Source organism: Homalodisca vitripennis, chromosome 4 (assembly GCF_021130785.1).
Source record: "Homalodisca vitripennis isolate AUS2020 chromosome 4, UT_GWSS_2.1, whole genome shotgun sequence".
NCBI lineage: Eukaryota > Metazoa > Arthropoda > Insecta > Hemiptera > Cicadellidae > Homalodisca > Homalodisca vitripennis.
In genome coordinates, this window is record NC_060210.1 from 145104208 (window position 1) to 145124085 (window position 19878).

At 31.2% G+C, this 19878-nt stretch overlaps 1 protein-coding gene across 1 annotated transcript; it reads left to right on the forward strand.

The window, feature by feature from the left end:
• The first annotated feature begins 3673 nt into the window (after window positions 1-3673).
• LOC124361215 lies at window positions 3674-7551 on the forward strand. The gene is made up of 3 exons (XM_046815257.1): window positions 3674-3680; window positions 6807-6863; window positions 6967-7551. The coding sequence occupies exons 1-3, from the start codon at window positions 3674-3676 to the stop codon at window positions 7509-7511; spliced, it is 609 nt and encodes a 202-aa protein (XP_046671213.1). The 3' UTR covers window positions 7512-7551.
• Window positions 7552-19878: the final 12327 nt, after the last annotated feature.

Sequence of the window (19878 nt, forward strand, 5' to 3'; positions counted from 1 at the left end):
TTTAGTATTTATTACCATATTACAATATTTAATTATCCCTTTTACAGTAGTTGCATAATGAAATAGGTCCAATCTGTCAATATAGCCAGTTCCAAACTTAGGTAAACTTACATACAGACCGTCTACATATAGACTCATGGACTCAAGAACAGACTACCGGATTGGATATACGCCTTCTTCTAAAATTTGTGACCTCCCTGATCACTTGATGGCAATATTATTAACCAATCAAGAGAAACGTTTCTATTGTTGAGTTAAATCTATTTAACTGACACTGATATGTAGAAATAATTGTAGCCAGATTTAGTCTTCGATGTGGTTACTACAACATTGGTTACAATTTCTATAATGACATAAGAATCAGCATTTATTGTACAGTGATATTGTCTCTTTTATGTCCAATTATTTACTCCGACATAGAACTATTACTTACTTTGTGCTTACCAGTCATTTTACATTATTAAAACAAGTTGGAGATATTAATAATACTTCTATTAGTATTAATAATACTAATGGTCAGTCGTAGGTGGTTAGTAGACGAATGCAGACGTATTGTGACCGGTATTCCGTAGTTCAGTTTTAATGATTGGTGTTGTGTATAGTTTTTTTATTAAGTGCATGTTTTTAGAGTTAGTGAAGTTGACAAACAACATGGTAGTTGTGATTCCTGACTTAGGCGTGCCACAACGCTTTGGTAAGATTGTTTATTTTAACCTAGTTTGTAATTATGCATTAGGTTAGTTCTTTACCTGAAGAAGAGATCAGATTTCAGATCTCGAAACGGAGTGTTACTGATTTCTTGTTTCAATGAACGATGGAAAATGTCCGGAAAAATCCTATTTCCTTCACAATCCTTCCATCGTCAAAAATAACCTTCAAACAAAGAATAATACTTCAGTTCATAAACTAAGTTCTATATGCTGATGTTTCCTTTAATAGGATTTACGACACAAATTCATATTATAAACCCTTTTAATTATACTCAATAAACAACTTCTAAAAACATAAAACTGTAAAATTGGTACCCAATGATCCCCACTACTTATAAATTACTTGTCCTTAGTTCCACAGTCACTGAATGTGCTTTACTATTAGAAAATATGCAGAAGCAACTAACAAGTACAGAAACGAGATGGTTTGTATAAACAAACAAGAAAAATAGTTTTATATAGTAGCGTCCTGGAAACTTGAATAGGGCACAAATGAATTACAATTCTTTGAATACCAAATTACGATCTCAACTTTGAAAAATTTAAAGCCATTCCATAAAGACACTTGCTTATCATCTTTCCTTTGGATATCGACATTTACTTCATTATAGATAAAGTGCAAGATGATAGAATATAAAATATAGGTTACGATCTGAAACAACACAATTACTGAATCTGAACACAATTACATTAATGTGTAATCGTATTACGTCGATATCTTTTACTTGTACACCAAATAAAATGATATTGTTGTAGGTTTGTGTTTATTTCCAAAAGTTAAATCTTCTGTTCATTAATAAACACGAGCATTATAAATTGTAGAAGGCGATACTGAGATACTTATCTAACGTTAGTCATAAGATAGCTTGTACCAGATTATAATGTATTAAATTTTAACAATTTAATCTTTATCAGACCCTTTAGATTAAAGATATTGCAATGTATTCAAGTCAAGAACGTGGTTTTCCTTTATATGTATTAAATATTTTATCGGGTACTTTTAAACTATAAACTTAATATTGCACAATTGTGTTCTTTAAGAATGCAATAAAAACCTATCAACTTCTTTAGTGTTCCGAAGAGTTTAAATTGTAATTAAAATCAATGTGTGATGAGATCTTCTACCATATATTATAGACTATATTGTGTAGTTCGTGAGTTTGAAGTTTTTACCAATTATATAAAGTTGACACTGATAAATACAAAATAATTAGTAATACATGAGACGAGGTATCAGATAAGTATTAACATGTAGAAAAACATAACCTATTTGTAACTTTTTGGCGAGATTGTTTATTTGTCAAGGGTAGAAATCACGCTCTAATCAGGTGATTGAGTTAGTCACACACGAGACGAGGTCCTCCACCCAGTAAGTGGCAGGCAAGAGATTTAATTAAGTAACACAACCGTTGTCACGGCAACAGCCGAGCAGCTTGCGGTCTCTACCCACCCTAATTGCATCCGAGTCATCGTAAGCTAAAATAACTACTTTCTTCACTAGTACTTTTTCATTTATATCAACTTTTCTGCTCCAGATTAACCTGATTACTCAAAAACATACTGCTTACTACATGCGCATGCACACAAAAAGACATACGTAAATGTATAACTTATGTTTGTGGAGACAAGAATAAATGGAGAGATTTATTATACTGTTGTGAATGGAAACCTGTTTATGAACAATAGGCAGTTCATTGTAACAATCGTTGCTTCTTTCATAACGAATTCTTTGAATAATTTATACATTCTTCAATGAAAATGCTTTTATGGAAACATAAATATCGTATAATTATAGCACATTTAGGGAATATTTATTCGTATGTAAAATACTTATGTGTCTCAGTATCGTTTCCGAAATTACTTTTTAAGATTGGTGAAAAAGGACCTGATGTTGGAAGGAATTCGTTTAACTGAAACTGTTTATAAAATTAAATTAAATTGCGTAAGTGAAAATTAACCTTAAACTACTATAACATTTAACTCAATACTCTACAGTTTTATAATTAGCATTTGATTTTCGACTATTCATTTAATTCTATACAAAAATGGCAACATATTAACTAATTTTTCGATAAAGCACACTACATTGATGTCATCGTCGTAAGTCACCGAGTACCAGATATTAAACAAATAATCTATTTATTCTGAATTGAGAAAATGTTATGGATATATAAAATTTGTTTAAATACCAGTAATTTGTTCATTAGACAGCTGTATGCTATGTTTGCCAAATTTATGTTTTAGTATTATCAGTAGAAAAAGTTTAGTATAATGGAAGGCCCAATTTACTTCCAGCAGAATGGGCTATACCATACTCCCATAACGTTGTCTTATTTCTGGACGATTATGAGGAACAGTTTCAAATACTGTGAAAGAATTCCAGAGCGTACGTTTTATATGAGGGACTCCTATTGCGCTATTAGTTAGATATTATCGGTGTATTCCGGTAACTAGATATAGATAGCATAGAAAATACTCCTAATAATTCATTTATTATTATTTTTGTGATTTATTAGTATACATTGTGTGTTACCTATACAACTGAGCGATTACTTTTCACACTAAGCTTGTTTTAAAACCTCACACTTTACATTTTTTAATACATAGGCTGTTCTGGTCACATTTATACTGATTGAGTGTGATTGGCCAGTAAGAGAATCGGTCGTGAAGAAATGAGTAAGTTAGCAAATGCCTTGAAACATTCTTCGCTTATTTCGCAATGGTAACCTGCCTTGTTGTGATAAATAGTTGACACATCTGTTCCAAGTATCAATTAGGGCTACGACCTACTTGATTCTGGTGTTCTTGAATTAGTATCTTAGTAGTTTCTAATGAGTAATTCTGTTACCATATCTAACACAGAGAACATGCTCAGTATCTAACTTGTAGTATCAGTGTGACAAGCAGATATATAGCTTAAAGCTAGTTACTCCCAATCACTAGCGACTGTAACCCTCGTCAACATGAGAGGTAAGTAGTAAATAATTACATTACCAGGGCTTCTCTGTGATCTGTTTTCACTAAATTTCCGTTAAGGAGCTTAACATTTTAAGTATTAGATTGTGTCCTTCAAGATTACGTTTTCCCGGTAAACTTTCATATCGTTTGACTTGTTGTGAATAATATGTTTTTTATTTGTAAAATGTTGACACTTAAAACCAACAGCAATTTCTTTAAAAAATTCATAAGGTGTGGTTAATGTTTCTTTTATATTTCCAATATTTTTCAAAGTAACCTGATGATTGTGTTTCATACTATTACAAAATATATGTAACACATATCAAGACTAAAACTGATAAACATTTTTTGGATATATCAAATCTTTTAAAGGATACTTGACATGTTTCGCCTATACCACTTTATATTAAGAACTTTTTACTTTTTCAACGCAACATGATGTAATTTCATATGTATGGATAACTAACACATGCGCGCGGCTTTGCCAGCAATCCCTCAGCATTTCATTCCATGTATTTTATTTAAATCAATAGTTCCAACGATTTTAGTAACACTAAAAATATTTTAGACCAATGTGAAGAAACTCCAAATTTGAAGTTCTTAGCTTTCTTAGTGAACGCATGTATAAGAATGTGATGGAGTAAATATAGACGCAATGTGTAACGAATATTTTATGTCAATAAATAATTGCATTTAGTGTCTGATGTATTGTTTTGGGATTAATTTTATTAACTGAATATTTTCTTACTCTTTGCTTAATAGCGGATGCAGGATAGATTGAAATAAGAAGTATTGTTACTAACAAGCTTACTTTATGCTTTAAGGATGATAAATATTTAAAAAATTAAAATGACTGTCATAAAAAATGATTGCAATATAAATTTGAAACATTTAACTAGCTCTTTTAATTGATAATACTAGTCTGTTTTCAATGTAACTTTAGAGATCACGATCATATGTTTAGACTATAGAGACTAGTGGTGCGTAGGCCAAAAGGGATTTTATAAAACATAATAAGCCTATATTCCTACCAGGGTTCCTAAGCATCTCCATATAATATTGAAATACAATAGGTTGAATAGTTTACGCTTGAAAGAGTAACAAACAATAAACTCACTTTCCCATTTATAATATTACTAGTGGGGCATAGCCCGAAGGGATTTAAAAAAGAGTCATATATATATTCATATTAGGTACTTTAAGAATGTCCATTTAATATTTTAGTGCAATCTGTTAAATATTTTACGCGTGAAATCAAAACAAACAAACATAGGCAATTCTGCACTTATAATATTATTTGGATTCGAGTGGATTTATATCTTAGTTAGGTAGTTTTATTGAGTTATAAATTGTGATATAATAAAACTTACATTATTCTTTTGTTGACTGTGATAAAAATCACTTTACACTTTTTAACTACAAGTAAGAGTAAGAAGGTTGGAAGGTTGATGAATGGTTGAAATTCAATCTCACTGAAAAAAAAAACATTATAACATATAAACTTAAAGTATATTTTTGCATAAGCTTATATTTCTAGTCTTATTTTCAGCATATTTTGACGTTTTAGCCGCTAATTGTACATTTATATTTAGACTACTTGTCTTATGAAACCTATTAATTTGAGACCAATTCTATTTTGTTATGTATTTTATATAAATCTGTCTATTGTATATTGAATTTTCGGGAGAAATAAATTGGTCACCGATCGTGGTCCACAGACCCCAGTACTAGCATAATCTGAACCTTTACAAACTAATATGTATGTATAGATGGGCGTATTCAAGAAATGAGAAAACTGTATCACAATATTTACCGCAATTTCTAACCGATTCAAATTGAACTAGTTACGGATGTACAACTTTCAAAGAACTTTTAAATTTTGTTAGACGATTTCAACCATTAAAGTACTGAGAAGACGGAAATTTGCACTTGAGTATAATTTTTATTTCAGATCAAAGACCTTAAAATTATACGTTTTTGAAAATTTTTTAGCAATTTAAAACCACTACTATACTTACAAATTGTTTAATGTCTCATAAGGTTTCGCCTAGGTGGGAGTTCAAGATTTGGAAAAGGTGGTGGGTGATCTGTGTCAAGCATCATGGGTGGAAAATTAAATTTTTTTAATTCTCATGTTCATTAACAAATATTTTGTTTCTATATGGTTATCTTAGACGATATTTTGTAAAGTTTCAAAATATCGGTAGCTAAAAAGTTGCTTCTAATTAATCTATGTATAAAAAATTTTCAATTCCCAAACCTAATTTTACCGGCAATCGGATAGTTCAAGTCGGCTAGCAGTTATAGTTATATATATATATATATATATATATATATATATATATATATATATACATACACAGAGAGAGATATATATATGTATATATATATATTTATTAAATATATATAAATTTAATCACTAGCTGATTTTAAGTATCCGTTTGGCGATAAAATAAGTTTTTGGATGTTGAAACCAACTAAACAAACCCACACTGCCCGTTTTACAAAAATAGAATCTAATGATCCACCAGCCAATAACGAGCGATTTCCCAATTCACTTATTTATAGATTATCAAATACTCATTTATTAAAAGAAATATTTAAAAAAGAACTTCAGTATTTTAAAAATGTTGCTTTTTGTACTCCATATAAAATGGATTTAGTTGGATCTATGTTAGAAAAAGCTAAAAATAAATATGATAAAAAGTCAAGAACAACATGTTAATCAATGAAAGATACAAATACAAATTGGTTAGCACTACACGGACAAATTTATCAAAATGTGCACAAAAGTCATAAAAAAACATACAAACCATAATTTCACAAATAAAAGAAAAAGTAACATGAAGAATAAAATGAAATATCCAAAAGATCCTTAAACATTTTCTGAATAAACCATACTATACATAAAATTAAATGTGATGACACCATAAAGAAATACGTTAGACAGATTTAAAAAATTCATACAAGATACAACAATTGTTAAAAATATATGAATTTACTTTGTATTTACTTTTATGCTTTGTAGGAAGAATATAACCTCGCTATCGAAAGGCCTCAGTAATAAAATTTAAAAGTATTGGTTTTGTGTATTCAATAATTATTTAAATGTAAGATCTTTCCATATATCTGTTTCAGTTGGAGATTTAATCTGTGCTTTCCTAGTTCTACTTGAAATCGGCCATTTTACTACAGGTAAATGAAAACATAAAAATAACCAAATAAAAATAAACAATATATTATTATTAATTAGTTTTTATTTTATTAGCATTATTATTTGTGGTTTTTTTTTTTTCAGAAATTACAGCAGTCGCTCAATCCACAGAAGACGAAGTGAAGGAGGGTGATGCAGAACAGAAATCGAGTATCCAACCAGATACATCTGGAGCAGAAGCGAACGCAAAAGTCGAGGGAACCTCAATAAATGTTTCTGCGCCTCCTGCTGCCGAGGGTGATGGATTACAATCGCAGCAGTCTAGCAACAACAAAGAAGTTAAGAGTGGTGCTGAAACAACTGAAGTCACCGATGACAAAAACGAGAAAAAATTAGGGGCTGGAGCAGAAATATCATTGAAAGATTCTTCCGGTGGGGCTGCAGAGGAATCATCGAAACCTACAGATAACGGAAATATGCCAAACGCCCAAGAACTCCTTGGAACAAAAGTTTCAGTTGGCAATGAAAAACCGGAAAGTAGATTCTCTCCATTTATTATTCTTTTGCCAAGAACAATGCTCTCACGCCAACAGAGACAGACAACTGGTCAGAATGCCAGACTGTTGTTTGTACCCAACGTGATAAAAAATATGTTTCAGGGAATATTTGGGCAACGTAATCCTTCTTAAGTTATTATTTATAAAATTTTAATAGTTATATCTGTAAAATCAAACTATTATAACTAAAACATTATCTTCTTGTATAAAAAATTACATACATATATATATATATAAATGTAACCAAGTAAAATATTCATTCAACTTCCATAGAATCACAAAAATAGTACTTTGGCCACATATAAAATTACGATACACCTTAAAAACTATAATAATACCCTTGTTTAATATTCAAACAGTAATAAACTTGCATTATATTACATTTTTACCTTGCGGTACGTTTGTAACATTTGTTTGAATGTGATGAATTAGATGTTGATTGTGGTATACCAAAAACATAAAGTAAGAACGCTATGCTCTGGTAAACTAATAAATAAAAATTATTTAGTTATTAATTTAAGTGATGTAACACACACACACACACAGATATATAACTACTTTAGTGATAGTTACATTATTTTCTTGCATATCATTAGTTTTCCACTTTTTAGGGAACTGTTTCATTGGTACGCATGGAAAGTAGCAATAAAAACAAAATTATATAAATCTTTCATATAAATATGTGTTACTTATTTACCAGAACTCTAAGAAATGCCATTGGCGCAGGTAGACGTCATTAGCACAAGTAAGCGAGTCAAGCAACGTCCAGCGGTCCTGTTGCTTGGATGGCTGACTGCTGAGCGATCCTGTCCTTGCTTACATCCGCCCGGCCATTGTTTATTGGCCAAACAAGAAAATATTACAGAAATTTTTAATATTAAACAATTAAAATTAGGGAAATGCTCGATACTTATTATGTGTGTTGATTTCGGTGTTCTTTTAACATCAAACTTTTAATATAAATTACTTTTTATTTAGTCCAAACTAGGATTTTCAATATTTGCCATTACTTAGTTCTGATGACCGGAATATATCCTCTTTCAATACACGAAACGATTTTCATTTTTGTAATGCAAAACGTTACAATAGAAAATGTCCAAAACCCCAATATCATTCTACAGCATTTATCATGTATAATAAACATTATATAATAAATTGTATATAAAGCTAAAGAAATCGGCAAGAATATTAGTTATGAAAGGGAAAATGAAGAAAAGGTTTCATTAGAAAATTTTATATAGGTTTCAGTTTTTTAATTATTGCCCTGAAAATGTTGGTTCAAAAGTTGGAATCTTTAATAAAATGCAAATGGCCATCTTTATGACTGTACAGGTGTAACTTTATTTTATGTTGATAATCTCAAGGATGTTTTAGTCTTTCCCACTATTCAATAAATAGTTTCAATGATAAAGATTCCAAAAACAACCCTTTTTACTGGAACGAAGCACTTTTACAATGTACTTATACAGGGAGACATCAGGAATGGAAATAGTATATAAAGCAACGTCATTTATAAATTACGTTGATTATTTTCCATACTAACCACCATTGGCTTCAAAGTTCAAACAAAAAAATCTCACCGAATAGGTAAGAACGAGGATATTTTTCAGAAAAATATAATACACCGTCTATTATTTGCAGAATGTCCTGAATTGTCTTCAAATATGTTCGGTTCAATTCAAATACATGGCTGAAACTTTTTATGGGGGCAAGATTTTAATTGATTAATTAATTTATCAAACTAATACTTTATAAAATAGATTTGAACGACTGAGAGTATATGGTAACAAATTATTATATCGAGGAAATTTTTATTGTAATGTATAGAATTATTTTCTTTTTTCTCTTGTATAAATTAAAAAGGAGGATTAAAACTTTTTCCAAATATGATTAATGTTAGAAATAATGACTGGACTGTAAGCATAGTAATAAGTACACATCCAGTACTAGAATCTGTGGACTGAACAGAAAAAGGTAAAAAATATTCGTCATAACTACATAAAAACGGAACATTTTCTCTACCATTTACAGCTAATACCCGGCTGTGGTAATAGCTTGGAGGTATACGTACACTTTTGTCATCCCGTTTGCTAATCGATTCCCCCCACTCCATGGCTGGTATCAGCTCTATTGAAGCTACTGCTGATATCACGATGATGGAAACTGATTACGTACAATCTGATCAAGTCTTATATTGGTTTTGCGCAGCTCAATGTTGATGCAGTGAATGTAATCTCATTAATCGTTATCATAATCCGCGATTGATTAGTTCATCATGTGGCACATGTTCTACAACAAAGAGTATATTTTTGTTTTAAATATTTATCAACTAACCGTAGTGAATATAATTAGTTTTACTTTTTGGGGAACGGTCATTAATTATTTAATAATCACTTAAGAAATAAACAGCGACATATTATAGTTTATGTAATTTTAATATTTAAGATACATTAGTGTATTATTACTAGTAAATTATTACACATTGCCAATATCAATTTTATTTTTCGAGGCCTTTCATAATCAGGCAACTTTATAAATTTTGAAGAGTCTCGCAAAAATGAAATTGATATTGGAACTGTTTATTGATTTACAAGTGATAATAAATTAAATCTTACCAATGCCCCATGAATTTTCATTCATACCATACAGTTGAAATTACATGCACGACAGCGTAATTTCTCACGTTCATATTTATTTTAATCTTTGCCTAACCAATCTAGAATATGAAATGTATAAGAATTTCTGTAATCAATAGGAGAAGGAATAAGACTACCCTATAAAAATAAATATAAATGCACCTAGCAATTAAAAGCAAATTGGTGGACAGTGCAGTGCTACACTTATTAGGGAGATCATCTGTGAACAGGTTACCAAAACAGCCACTAAACCGCAACCCTGAAAAACTCCACAGAATTTGATAACAGCTGTCAAATTTCCCCTTAGCAATGGTGTGAATATTTACTCTCAGGTATTATTTTACTCAATCTGTAATTTAATGAATAATATTTTTTCTTCAAATCCCTAATGATTTTCACTCCCACCGTCATGGCTGAGAGATTCATCGTATAGTCTACTATTACAAGGTAACTCAATCTTACTTGATCCCTGCTTGCTTGATGGTGCTGTTATGTTTCGTAGTAGGTTAATGTTCCACCTAAGCTTTAGTTTTGATAAGGATATCCTTCTTAGAGCTAATTCCACCAAAGGCAAATGCATTAACAATATGAATTGGTCTTGAAATGTCTTTATCGATTTTTAACACAGCTACAATTTAAATATACTCAAAAATTATCCAGCCTACACCTTAAAAGGAACTTCAGTAATACTAAAACAATACCAATCAATTTTAAAAGAAACCTTTTTTTTAAAATGCCCCAAAATTAATTACGGATGACTAATACGTAAATTCCTTTTAGTATAATTAGGTTACATATAGTAAGACGTGTGTGACATGAAAGAGACCAGTAAGAAAAACTAACCTGCACCTATAAACGTAACTCTGAGTTACCTAAATTATATATCATTGTAATTCAGTTGGTTTATATTTAAAATAATTATTAAATGTCCATAGTTTTAGATACAGTGATCGAGTATGTGATTTTTGTTAATAGTTAAAGGGCACAATCAGATAGAAACATTAGTAGTTCAGTATACATTTTTAAAGTATTTCTAAGAAGGTTAATTTGTTGTGATAAATAACTAGTTACTTCTTTCTGCGATTTATTTCGATATACTATTCTTCAACACACTTATTAACGTTGCATGTACCTAAAATCTGTTGATTAATTCTTTGCAACGAACTTCATAAGTAAATGATTAATTAATATGTTTGTTGCTTTAATCATACAGTAAATCTCCGCATCTTAAGTATTTTAATGTAATTTTAATTCGAACAATGGGTTGTATTATTTGATTCAAACAAAATATTAAACTGTAGCACTATTAAAAATATTAATTAGTTCATTCTAAGAGGAAAACAGAGAATATATTGTTAAAACTATCAACTGCTCTGTTACAACGAAATTGGCTGAGCTGCCATTGTTCCTGTTAATATCAATCGTCAGCCACAACACAGTGAAGCACTGAGCTAACATGGATGGACTAGACCAATATTAGCTACAGCTTGCTGGTTTGTCTGCAAACCATCTGTAGATGGGACGGTTATTGCTAGCACTATCTTGTAAACCTGCAACATTCTCCCTCACCACATAGTACAAAAATCGCCGTGTTTAAAAATTATTTTCAAACAATTACATTATTAAAGCATTGTTAACCTTATGTATTATTCTATTAATGCCAATCACTCGAGGTTTAAATTACCTGAATACTTTGCTGGAAACCCTTGTATTAGACTTTTAAAAAACCTAAACTAGATTGATGTGATAGTTAATTTTTATCCCATTGTGGATTTCGCAGCTTGTAATCAACAAATTTTGTGTCATCGGAAATCCTCATTGAGACGGTCAGATAAGACTGGAAATATCGTAATTGGGATATATTTACTCACTCTCAATGAACTCCTCCTTTGTGGTCTTCACAATATTTGCGTTATTGGACATCAGTACTGGGATACGTTCACAAGTAGTCTTAGCCCTCTTGGAGCTCCCAAGTGAACGTTATCGACGTCTAGGTACGGAATTCTAGAGTAAATTTCTTCTACAGGATGTACTCGAATCCTCCAGCTCCTAGTAAATTCCGGCCTATTTTTCAGTCTAATGATTTGTACACCAATGATTTCGTAATATTGTCTTCTGCAAAAACAAGTAAATATAAAAATTAAATTTTATAAAAACTTTAATAATTTTATCCTATACAAATTTTATTAAGACTATTTAAGAATTATATCCGATTAAATAATGCCATTTTTCAATAAAAATAATTGTGAATGGCTCAAAAGTTTCTTAAAAGCTCAATAAAAATCTTAAATCATTTGAATAGTTTAGGTGTAAAGTAGGTGTTATGAGATATTATATACTTAGTTGGTTTTACTCTGCAATCTAATTACCCGTTAGAAGTAAACGTGCTAACAAACATGATAAATATTTTTCTATTTTATATGTTTATTTACTAATATATCTTAGGACCAACAGAGGTTATTTTTTCACAAATTATTTAAACAAAATAAGTTTTACAGCTGAGAAATAATTTTTATTAAAACTTTAATAATTTTTAGTAAAATTATTTTAAAATGCATTCACAGCCTTTCCCAATTTTGAATCAGATTCTTACTTTCTAGAAAGTCCTGTATAACCATGTGGGAAACGTCTATTGCCCTTAGTGTCCATCCCCTACATTTAACAATATTCTATGATATCACGTGTTTGGAAGGAGAACCATCTTAGTTTTAGTTTAATTCTATGATTATATAGGTGTACATTTTATTCTATTTTACACTCTAACAGAAATATATCCATTTTCACAGTTTAAATAAAACAATTAGAAAATAAAGTAAATAGATTAGGATGGGGTGTAACATGCAAAATAATTCTAACCATTCATTAATAACGCAGATGAAATTCTAACAGTTAATAATCAATATGAATGAAATGATGATATAAAGAACAATGATAATGATAGATAGAGCAGAGTATGATAACAAAATAACAGAATAGATTATAAATATATAAATTAATTGAAGCCACAAAATGCTTTTTCCTCGACATGGATGTGCCGCGATTATTGTCTTGAGCACCGATACGACATATTGTAATGATGTAGTTTAAGCCTAAGGACTCGGCCCTTTAGCTTAAAGGGTGCTTCATAATTATGTTACTACGTTTCATCATTACCGTTTTTCATAGATATGTCTATAAATGTCCAGAGACAGTTCTCCGGTAATCATTTCCTCTCATTGTCTCTGTATTTCAATAAAAGTGATCAGAATTTTTGTCAACACTTATTACTTGTAATAGCAATACTAGTTATAGTTAAAGTCCATAAATGCCTATAATGTTGTGAAGAAACTCCTATAACGATTAGGTCCCATAATCTACGTTTTACAAAACGTATTTAATATTTTTTTAAATATTTATAACTCAGCCTCTTAATGAACATAAATACGCGGATAGTGGTAAGTATTTCCTTAAACCCCTTTGAAAGGCTCTCTCTTCTTTTTTATTCTCTCTTTTTATAAGATGCTGCTGATATTTTATTCATTGCACTCCTTGTTGGTAGCGTCAGCTGATAATTTAACTTTTTTCGTCTTTGAAATGTCCTGCTCAATATCTAACGCTCATTCATTACTATTGAAATACATTACAGTTAAAATAGACTTTAACAAAGTAATGTATCTTTAAATCTTAAAATTACAGAAATAGCATATTGTTCATGTGTTAAATATTATGTTTGTACCTTTACAAAAGGATAAAGAGCTCATAAATAAACTAATAATGTTCGAACTGAAACGTTTATCATATATAAAACAATCTCATTACGTTTACTACACATTAGGTGATCTAATGTTTAATATAATATGGAATGGCTTACACAAATTATAGCCCTATTCACGCTACTGATTTACAGTTTCTCATAATTTTTACGAGAAAAATAATTACTACGGATAAAATAATGTTTCATATGAATATAATTACTTACTTATAATCACGCATGTGTTATTTACGTGCCACTATTTTACTTTAAAATTGTGTGTGACTGCCATAGGATGGAGGAGACTTTTTAATACATCGTTCAATTTAAGTTATATTACGCGAAATATGAGGTATATTTCCTACTATAATGTCTTGAAGTAATATAATCTTTCCCTGAAAAGTTCAATATCGCATGTGGCTACATGTCTCTATTTCTTTATAAGCAATAAGCAGCATAATATCACAATATTTCACTACAAACATTATATTATTTTCATGATGAAACGAGCTTAGATTTTAGCTAGGTTTTTTCACAACTGTCATTTTAAAATTTTCTCAATGAAACATTCCATGTGTATGGTGTAATATTATTTACGAACCTAATTTGGCTAATCTTAGAACAAATAAAAAATATATTAGAAATTATATATATATATATATATATTAGAAATATATATCAGTAATTATTACGGTTAAAAAAGTATACACACTGTAACATTTAAGCAAATTAAACGTTCTACTTAGTCTTTTTCTTATTTTATCAGTACTTGTCATAAAAATGCATGATTATTTACTAATTAAACATTCAAAGCTTTGCCTAAAAATGTGCAATATTCAAAATATTTCAAATATTCGTCGTGATATATCTTCCTCTGAATAATTTTTTTATAATATGCCTGATTAAAAGTATGCCTGGGCCGAGCATTTGTTAAGCTGTTTTTTTTATTCCATAGTAATGTAACTGTACATAATGTATAATAAAATATGGATAATAATATTATATGAACAAAAAGTTCCTGCCTTTGTAATACTTCGTTTAAAGAAACTGCTCGGCACTGCGTCCTGGGATTCACAGTCGACAAAGAAGTCCGTCGCCAGTAACAGCTCCCCTAGGAACAGTTGCTCTCCGTGACTCAAAGTCAACTCTGTAATAAAAGACTCCGTCAGTCCTGAGGTTTCGTTAGTAGAAGCAATCACAAAGGGATTTCTATTAATAACTAACCAGCAGAAACCACCAACTTGTAGCCAAAGGAAACTATAGTTTACAGCTAACTCAAAGTTCTTGATTTGCAGCAAATTGTCGATATTTGTTTACTTGTTAATATTCACAAAGACGGATTTCAAGCCTTTAACTTTAAAATTAGCTTATAAACGTCTTTTTCTAATCTTTACCCTATGATATTTTTTAGTTACTTGTATAACTATCAAACAAATACTTTAACTGGCGGATGAATGTTAGTAGGTAGTAATATGGGGTTCCAATTGACAACACGAACGTAACATGAACGTGAATTTTGTGTTTTAAGTTCTACTTAACGTAATTTTGCATGTCAATTCGTGTTCGGTACATTGAACAAGATTTTACATTGATTTTCGGTCGGCTCCGAAAGTGGTCTAGGAACCCCATATTACTACCTACTAATGTTAACAGATAGTAGAATATAGCACAATATACCTGAACATACTAAATCTCTTACAAAATCCGTGCAGTGGTCAAAACTGCCACTATCTATTGTATCATTGATAAAGTTTAAATACAGTAATGTATCTTTTTATTTCAACTATGTCCCAATATTTCATTTCCTAACTTTTGTAAATCTATAAATCTTAGTTCCGGGGAACTGAGTACAATAGCCAGTGCCAGTTTTTAAATGACCATTTCCTCACAATAGCAATTTTTTTCTTTGTTTGAAGGTTATTTTTGACTATGGAAGGATTGTGAAGGAAACAGGATTTTTCCGGACATTTGCCATCGTTCAGTGAAACAGTAAATCAGTAACACTACGTTTCTGATTTATTGAAAACAATAATCTGCTATTTAAAACAGTAAATAGCAATTTTACTGTTTTAAATGTTCTTATTCAGTTATTTTAGAGAGAGAGAATTCTAAAATATTGTTACCGATCTGTTTTGCTTTGTATAATTTAATATTACTAAATTTATCTTTTATGATCAGCTGCCTAACCAGTATATCCTCGCAATATAAGAAGAAGAAAACCCAACCCAGGTACTTTTTAAAGAAGTCTAACTACGAAAGTCATTTTCAAGATGATACGTTTGGATCATTTCAAAAACTATACGGCTACAAGTGATAATATTATACATGTGACATTTATAATTTCTCTAAGAAACCCTCAAGGAAACCGTTATATTCCGTAAATTATGTCAAAGACCTCGAAACGTCCAATAGAAAATAATGATAAGAAGATGAGGAAACCTCTTGCTATTAGTCATGAAAGGATCTTTAAACTACTTCCGGTGTAATAGGATATTCAGGATAGGTAAGGTTAGGGAGGTGTCATCTCCTGACAAGATCCCAAGGACAGGGATAACGGGCACCTCTCAGTCATGTCACCTTCGTAGAAGGAAAGGCTAGTTCCAGCCTATTCCAGTCTAAGCCCACAGGGGGCACAATACTTCCTCACATAGGCCCTCAATGATAAGAGAGCCCCGCTCAACTTCAACGTTCATCCCCCAAAGCACACTAGACCTATCGACCAACTCTTTATGCCCCAATAAATCAACATTTGCTATTAGTGATGTGCTGCTCCTGATCATCTTTTAGTTACCCAGATTAGTTATGTGTAGGTTCTAATGGCAGGTGTACACCAGTCCGAAGGGAACACACCTAGCTAGATTGATGACATCATAAATGATAAAGAACCTAATATACGTATTGCCGACTTAATTCGTTAACAATCTATTATAGATTACACAACGCGGTGCGGATGATAGAACCAACATCGACATGCTTGTTAGTATCCTGTCCCACTTTGTACCCTGTCCTGGTTTTATGTGTGATTTTGTGATTTTGATTCTCGTAATTGTGACTTGTTTCTCGGGACTTGCATCCTGTGCAGTAAAAACGCTTGAACTGGACTCCAAGCAACTTCTGGGTATGTTTGAACCCTTTTCTTTCCCTTCTTTTCTTCTTTCTGTTGTATAATTTTGTATGTTACCTCCCCCATCTGACGAAGAGGGTAGATTCCAATCATAGAAGCTTTGTGTTTTATCTTTTGTAACATATAACTATGGCAATCGTCCGAATTCCTAAATGACGAATTGTGGCAAACAATTATCCTCAAATCTGATATAAATTCACCTTTTCCTGAACTGGTTTGATTTTATTCATTAGCAAATGAAGAATTGAACATAGTTTTCATAGCTATCGTTTACAAGAATTTCAGGTTTGAGTTTTACGAAATGTGTGAACACTCCTTCCTTTCCACAACGTCCTTTTATATGTATATTACAATTAAGCAGTACTGAATGAGAAGATACGGAGATACTGCACAGAGACTACGGAGGTTTTATATATATACCGTGTCAGTCCGGGTTACTTTGAAATTTTCGGCATAATATATTGGCTGCTTACATTAATCTACATAACTTTTACCAATCAAAGATTTCAAGAAAGAGTATTATGTATATATATCTAACACGCTTTCCTCTCGGTTTTTTTCAGTATTCTCCTGGATAATTCACCCTTTATTCACCAGTAACTATTATACGAAAGGAGCATTAAATGAAACATCAATAAACAAAAATAAAGTTATCATCTTAACTTATTCTCTTTGAACTTAAAAAAATATAATTGACTGAAGACCCAATCTTTGAAACTATGAGAAATGTGTTTAAGAGAATATTGTTTCTATGTGTGTTTTAAAATATTGAAAAAATACAATTCAGTTTGGATAATTCTCATCAGAAATACCTCCTTAACTTACTAATAAAAGTTTACATGACATACATCAATAACATAATTATAAGTAAGTGTGATCACTTCAAGGGTTTTCCCGTATAAAATGCAAGTTGCAGGTTCTAAAGACAAAGGGAGTAGTTTGAAGCAACTCTCTGTACAGACTTGGTATAATGCATGCATAAATAGCAGTAAAAGCTTTAACAGGTATCGATTTTCATCAAGGCTACAAAGTTTTCATTGTTAAAGCTGTCATATGGTTCACGTCGTAATTAATGACTGCGCCGCTTTATTACAGAGGCTTTGTGTTTGTATTTGATTAAAACCTCTCACTAATTCATCAGCTAATTTGCTTCGTACTCTTATATACTGTTTTTCCTCTTTTTTGTAAAACTGCACGCCTCTCAATGATTTACTCAGTCGCTGAACAGACTTTTTGTGTTTCCCAATCACGGGTGAAACATTTTCGTATCCCAAATAATGGCTGAGTTAGGATTTCAGTACAGTCATAATTCACTTTAGAAAATACTGCATATTTGTAAAAAATGGAAAAACAGTATAAATTCTCTTAAAACTGTTGAACTACAATTTTCCTATATAGTTTATGTAACATGCCCAGCATATGATAGACCATAGACAGTGAAAGTTCAAATTATGTTTAACTAAACGTAACTTTATTCAAACATATAGTTCTAATAACTTTTAGATGAATATGTTTGTAAATATAATTCGATCAAAATAAATCTTTTGTGCAAGTGGTTTGCACAGGCTTGATGCGAGCGCATGATATTATCTAATAATTTTTTTATGATTACTATACCTTCACTTGTATGTGGGAAGAAGGAAAAACCAATGTTAAAACATTGAAAAATGAAATTACATGCGTGGGTTTAGGGAGCAGATCACTTCTTAGAGAAGAACATGTATTTTTTAAATTTTATATACTTCTATTGGGTAAAAAATATACGGATATTTCTAAAAGTATTTAATGATGCTATGCCTATTAATAACAGGTCATAAGACATTTTTATATTCAACATTATATTCCTTACTATTATCGAGCTATTTGGTGTATTTTAAGTCGATAGATATTTTTCTCCTTTAAATTGTCCAAAATACGACTGTTATGGCAGAATCAGTAATCCCCCCCCCCCCCCACCCCCCCCCCCCCCCACCCCCCCCCCCCCCCACCCCCCCCCCCCCCCACCCCCCCCCCCCCCCACCCCCCCCCCCCCCCACCCCATTATTGAATCTTTTAACTACTCAATTTATGTAACTGAAAATACACACTACAGTGAAAAACTATTTACTGATCGTAATTAAATTTAGATAACACTACACACTACTAATTACATTAAAATACAGAAAAAAGCAAATGGGTATTGGTATTAAATGCTAAAACTTATTAACCGGAGAAAAGCTCTCCATTTCGTTACCCCGGAGACGATACAGAATTTGATATAAAAACAATACTTTTGTTATAGAAGGACCTACGATGGCTTTTAAGCCTTATTCTGCCTGTCCTTATGGGTCACTGACCTTTGCGAGGATCTTATCAAAACTAATACGGGAGAATCGATACATTACAACGTAGCCTACTGATAGAAAGGCCTACGGTCACAAGATTTTAACTGTGCTATTCTCCAACTCAGATCCAAGTTCAAACGTTATTAGACCGCCCCGCCATAAGCTCTTCCAACGAGCCGTTCGTAAAGGCAATCGTTCAGAAAAGTGCTCATGTACATACGGTTGGAGCCCATGCGATTATTAGATGATCATAAAACTGTTTTTACTCTAAATAAGTTAGGTTCTAAATAGGTCAATAACTTTTCTTGAATTAATACTATTTTTCCATAGACTTTTCAGTTTTATTAATATTATTTATTAAGATTTACTATATGCTTGTGTGGAAAGAGATTCTGATTCTCGATTTTGAACTATCTATGTTCACTTCACTCACACACTTCATTCAAAGCTCTTAATGACTTATTACTATTTTTGTGTATATCTATAAACATACTAATGGTGTTTGTCTGGATTCCGTTTAAGCTTTATCAATTTTCTTTAAGAACACAATTACCACTGTTAAAAATTGTTTTCATATAAAATCCAAGAAAATTTGGTTTAAAATATATTGACATACAAGGTTTATAACCCTGAAGTAAACTTTTATGGCTTCGAGCTCTCATGATCAAGTTTTCCTGCAACTATT

Coding starts and splice junctions, on each gene's coding strand:
- LOC124361215 (XM_046815257.1), top strand. Junction 6,864..6,966: donor AATCGGCCATTTTACTACAG/GTAAATGAAAAC, acceptor TTTTTTTTTCAG/AAATTACAGCAGTCGCTCAA.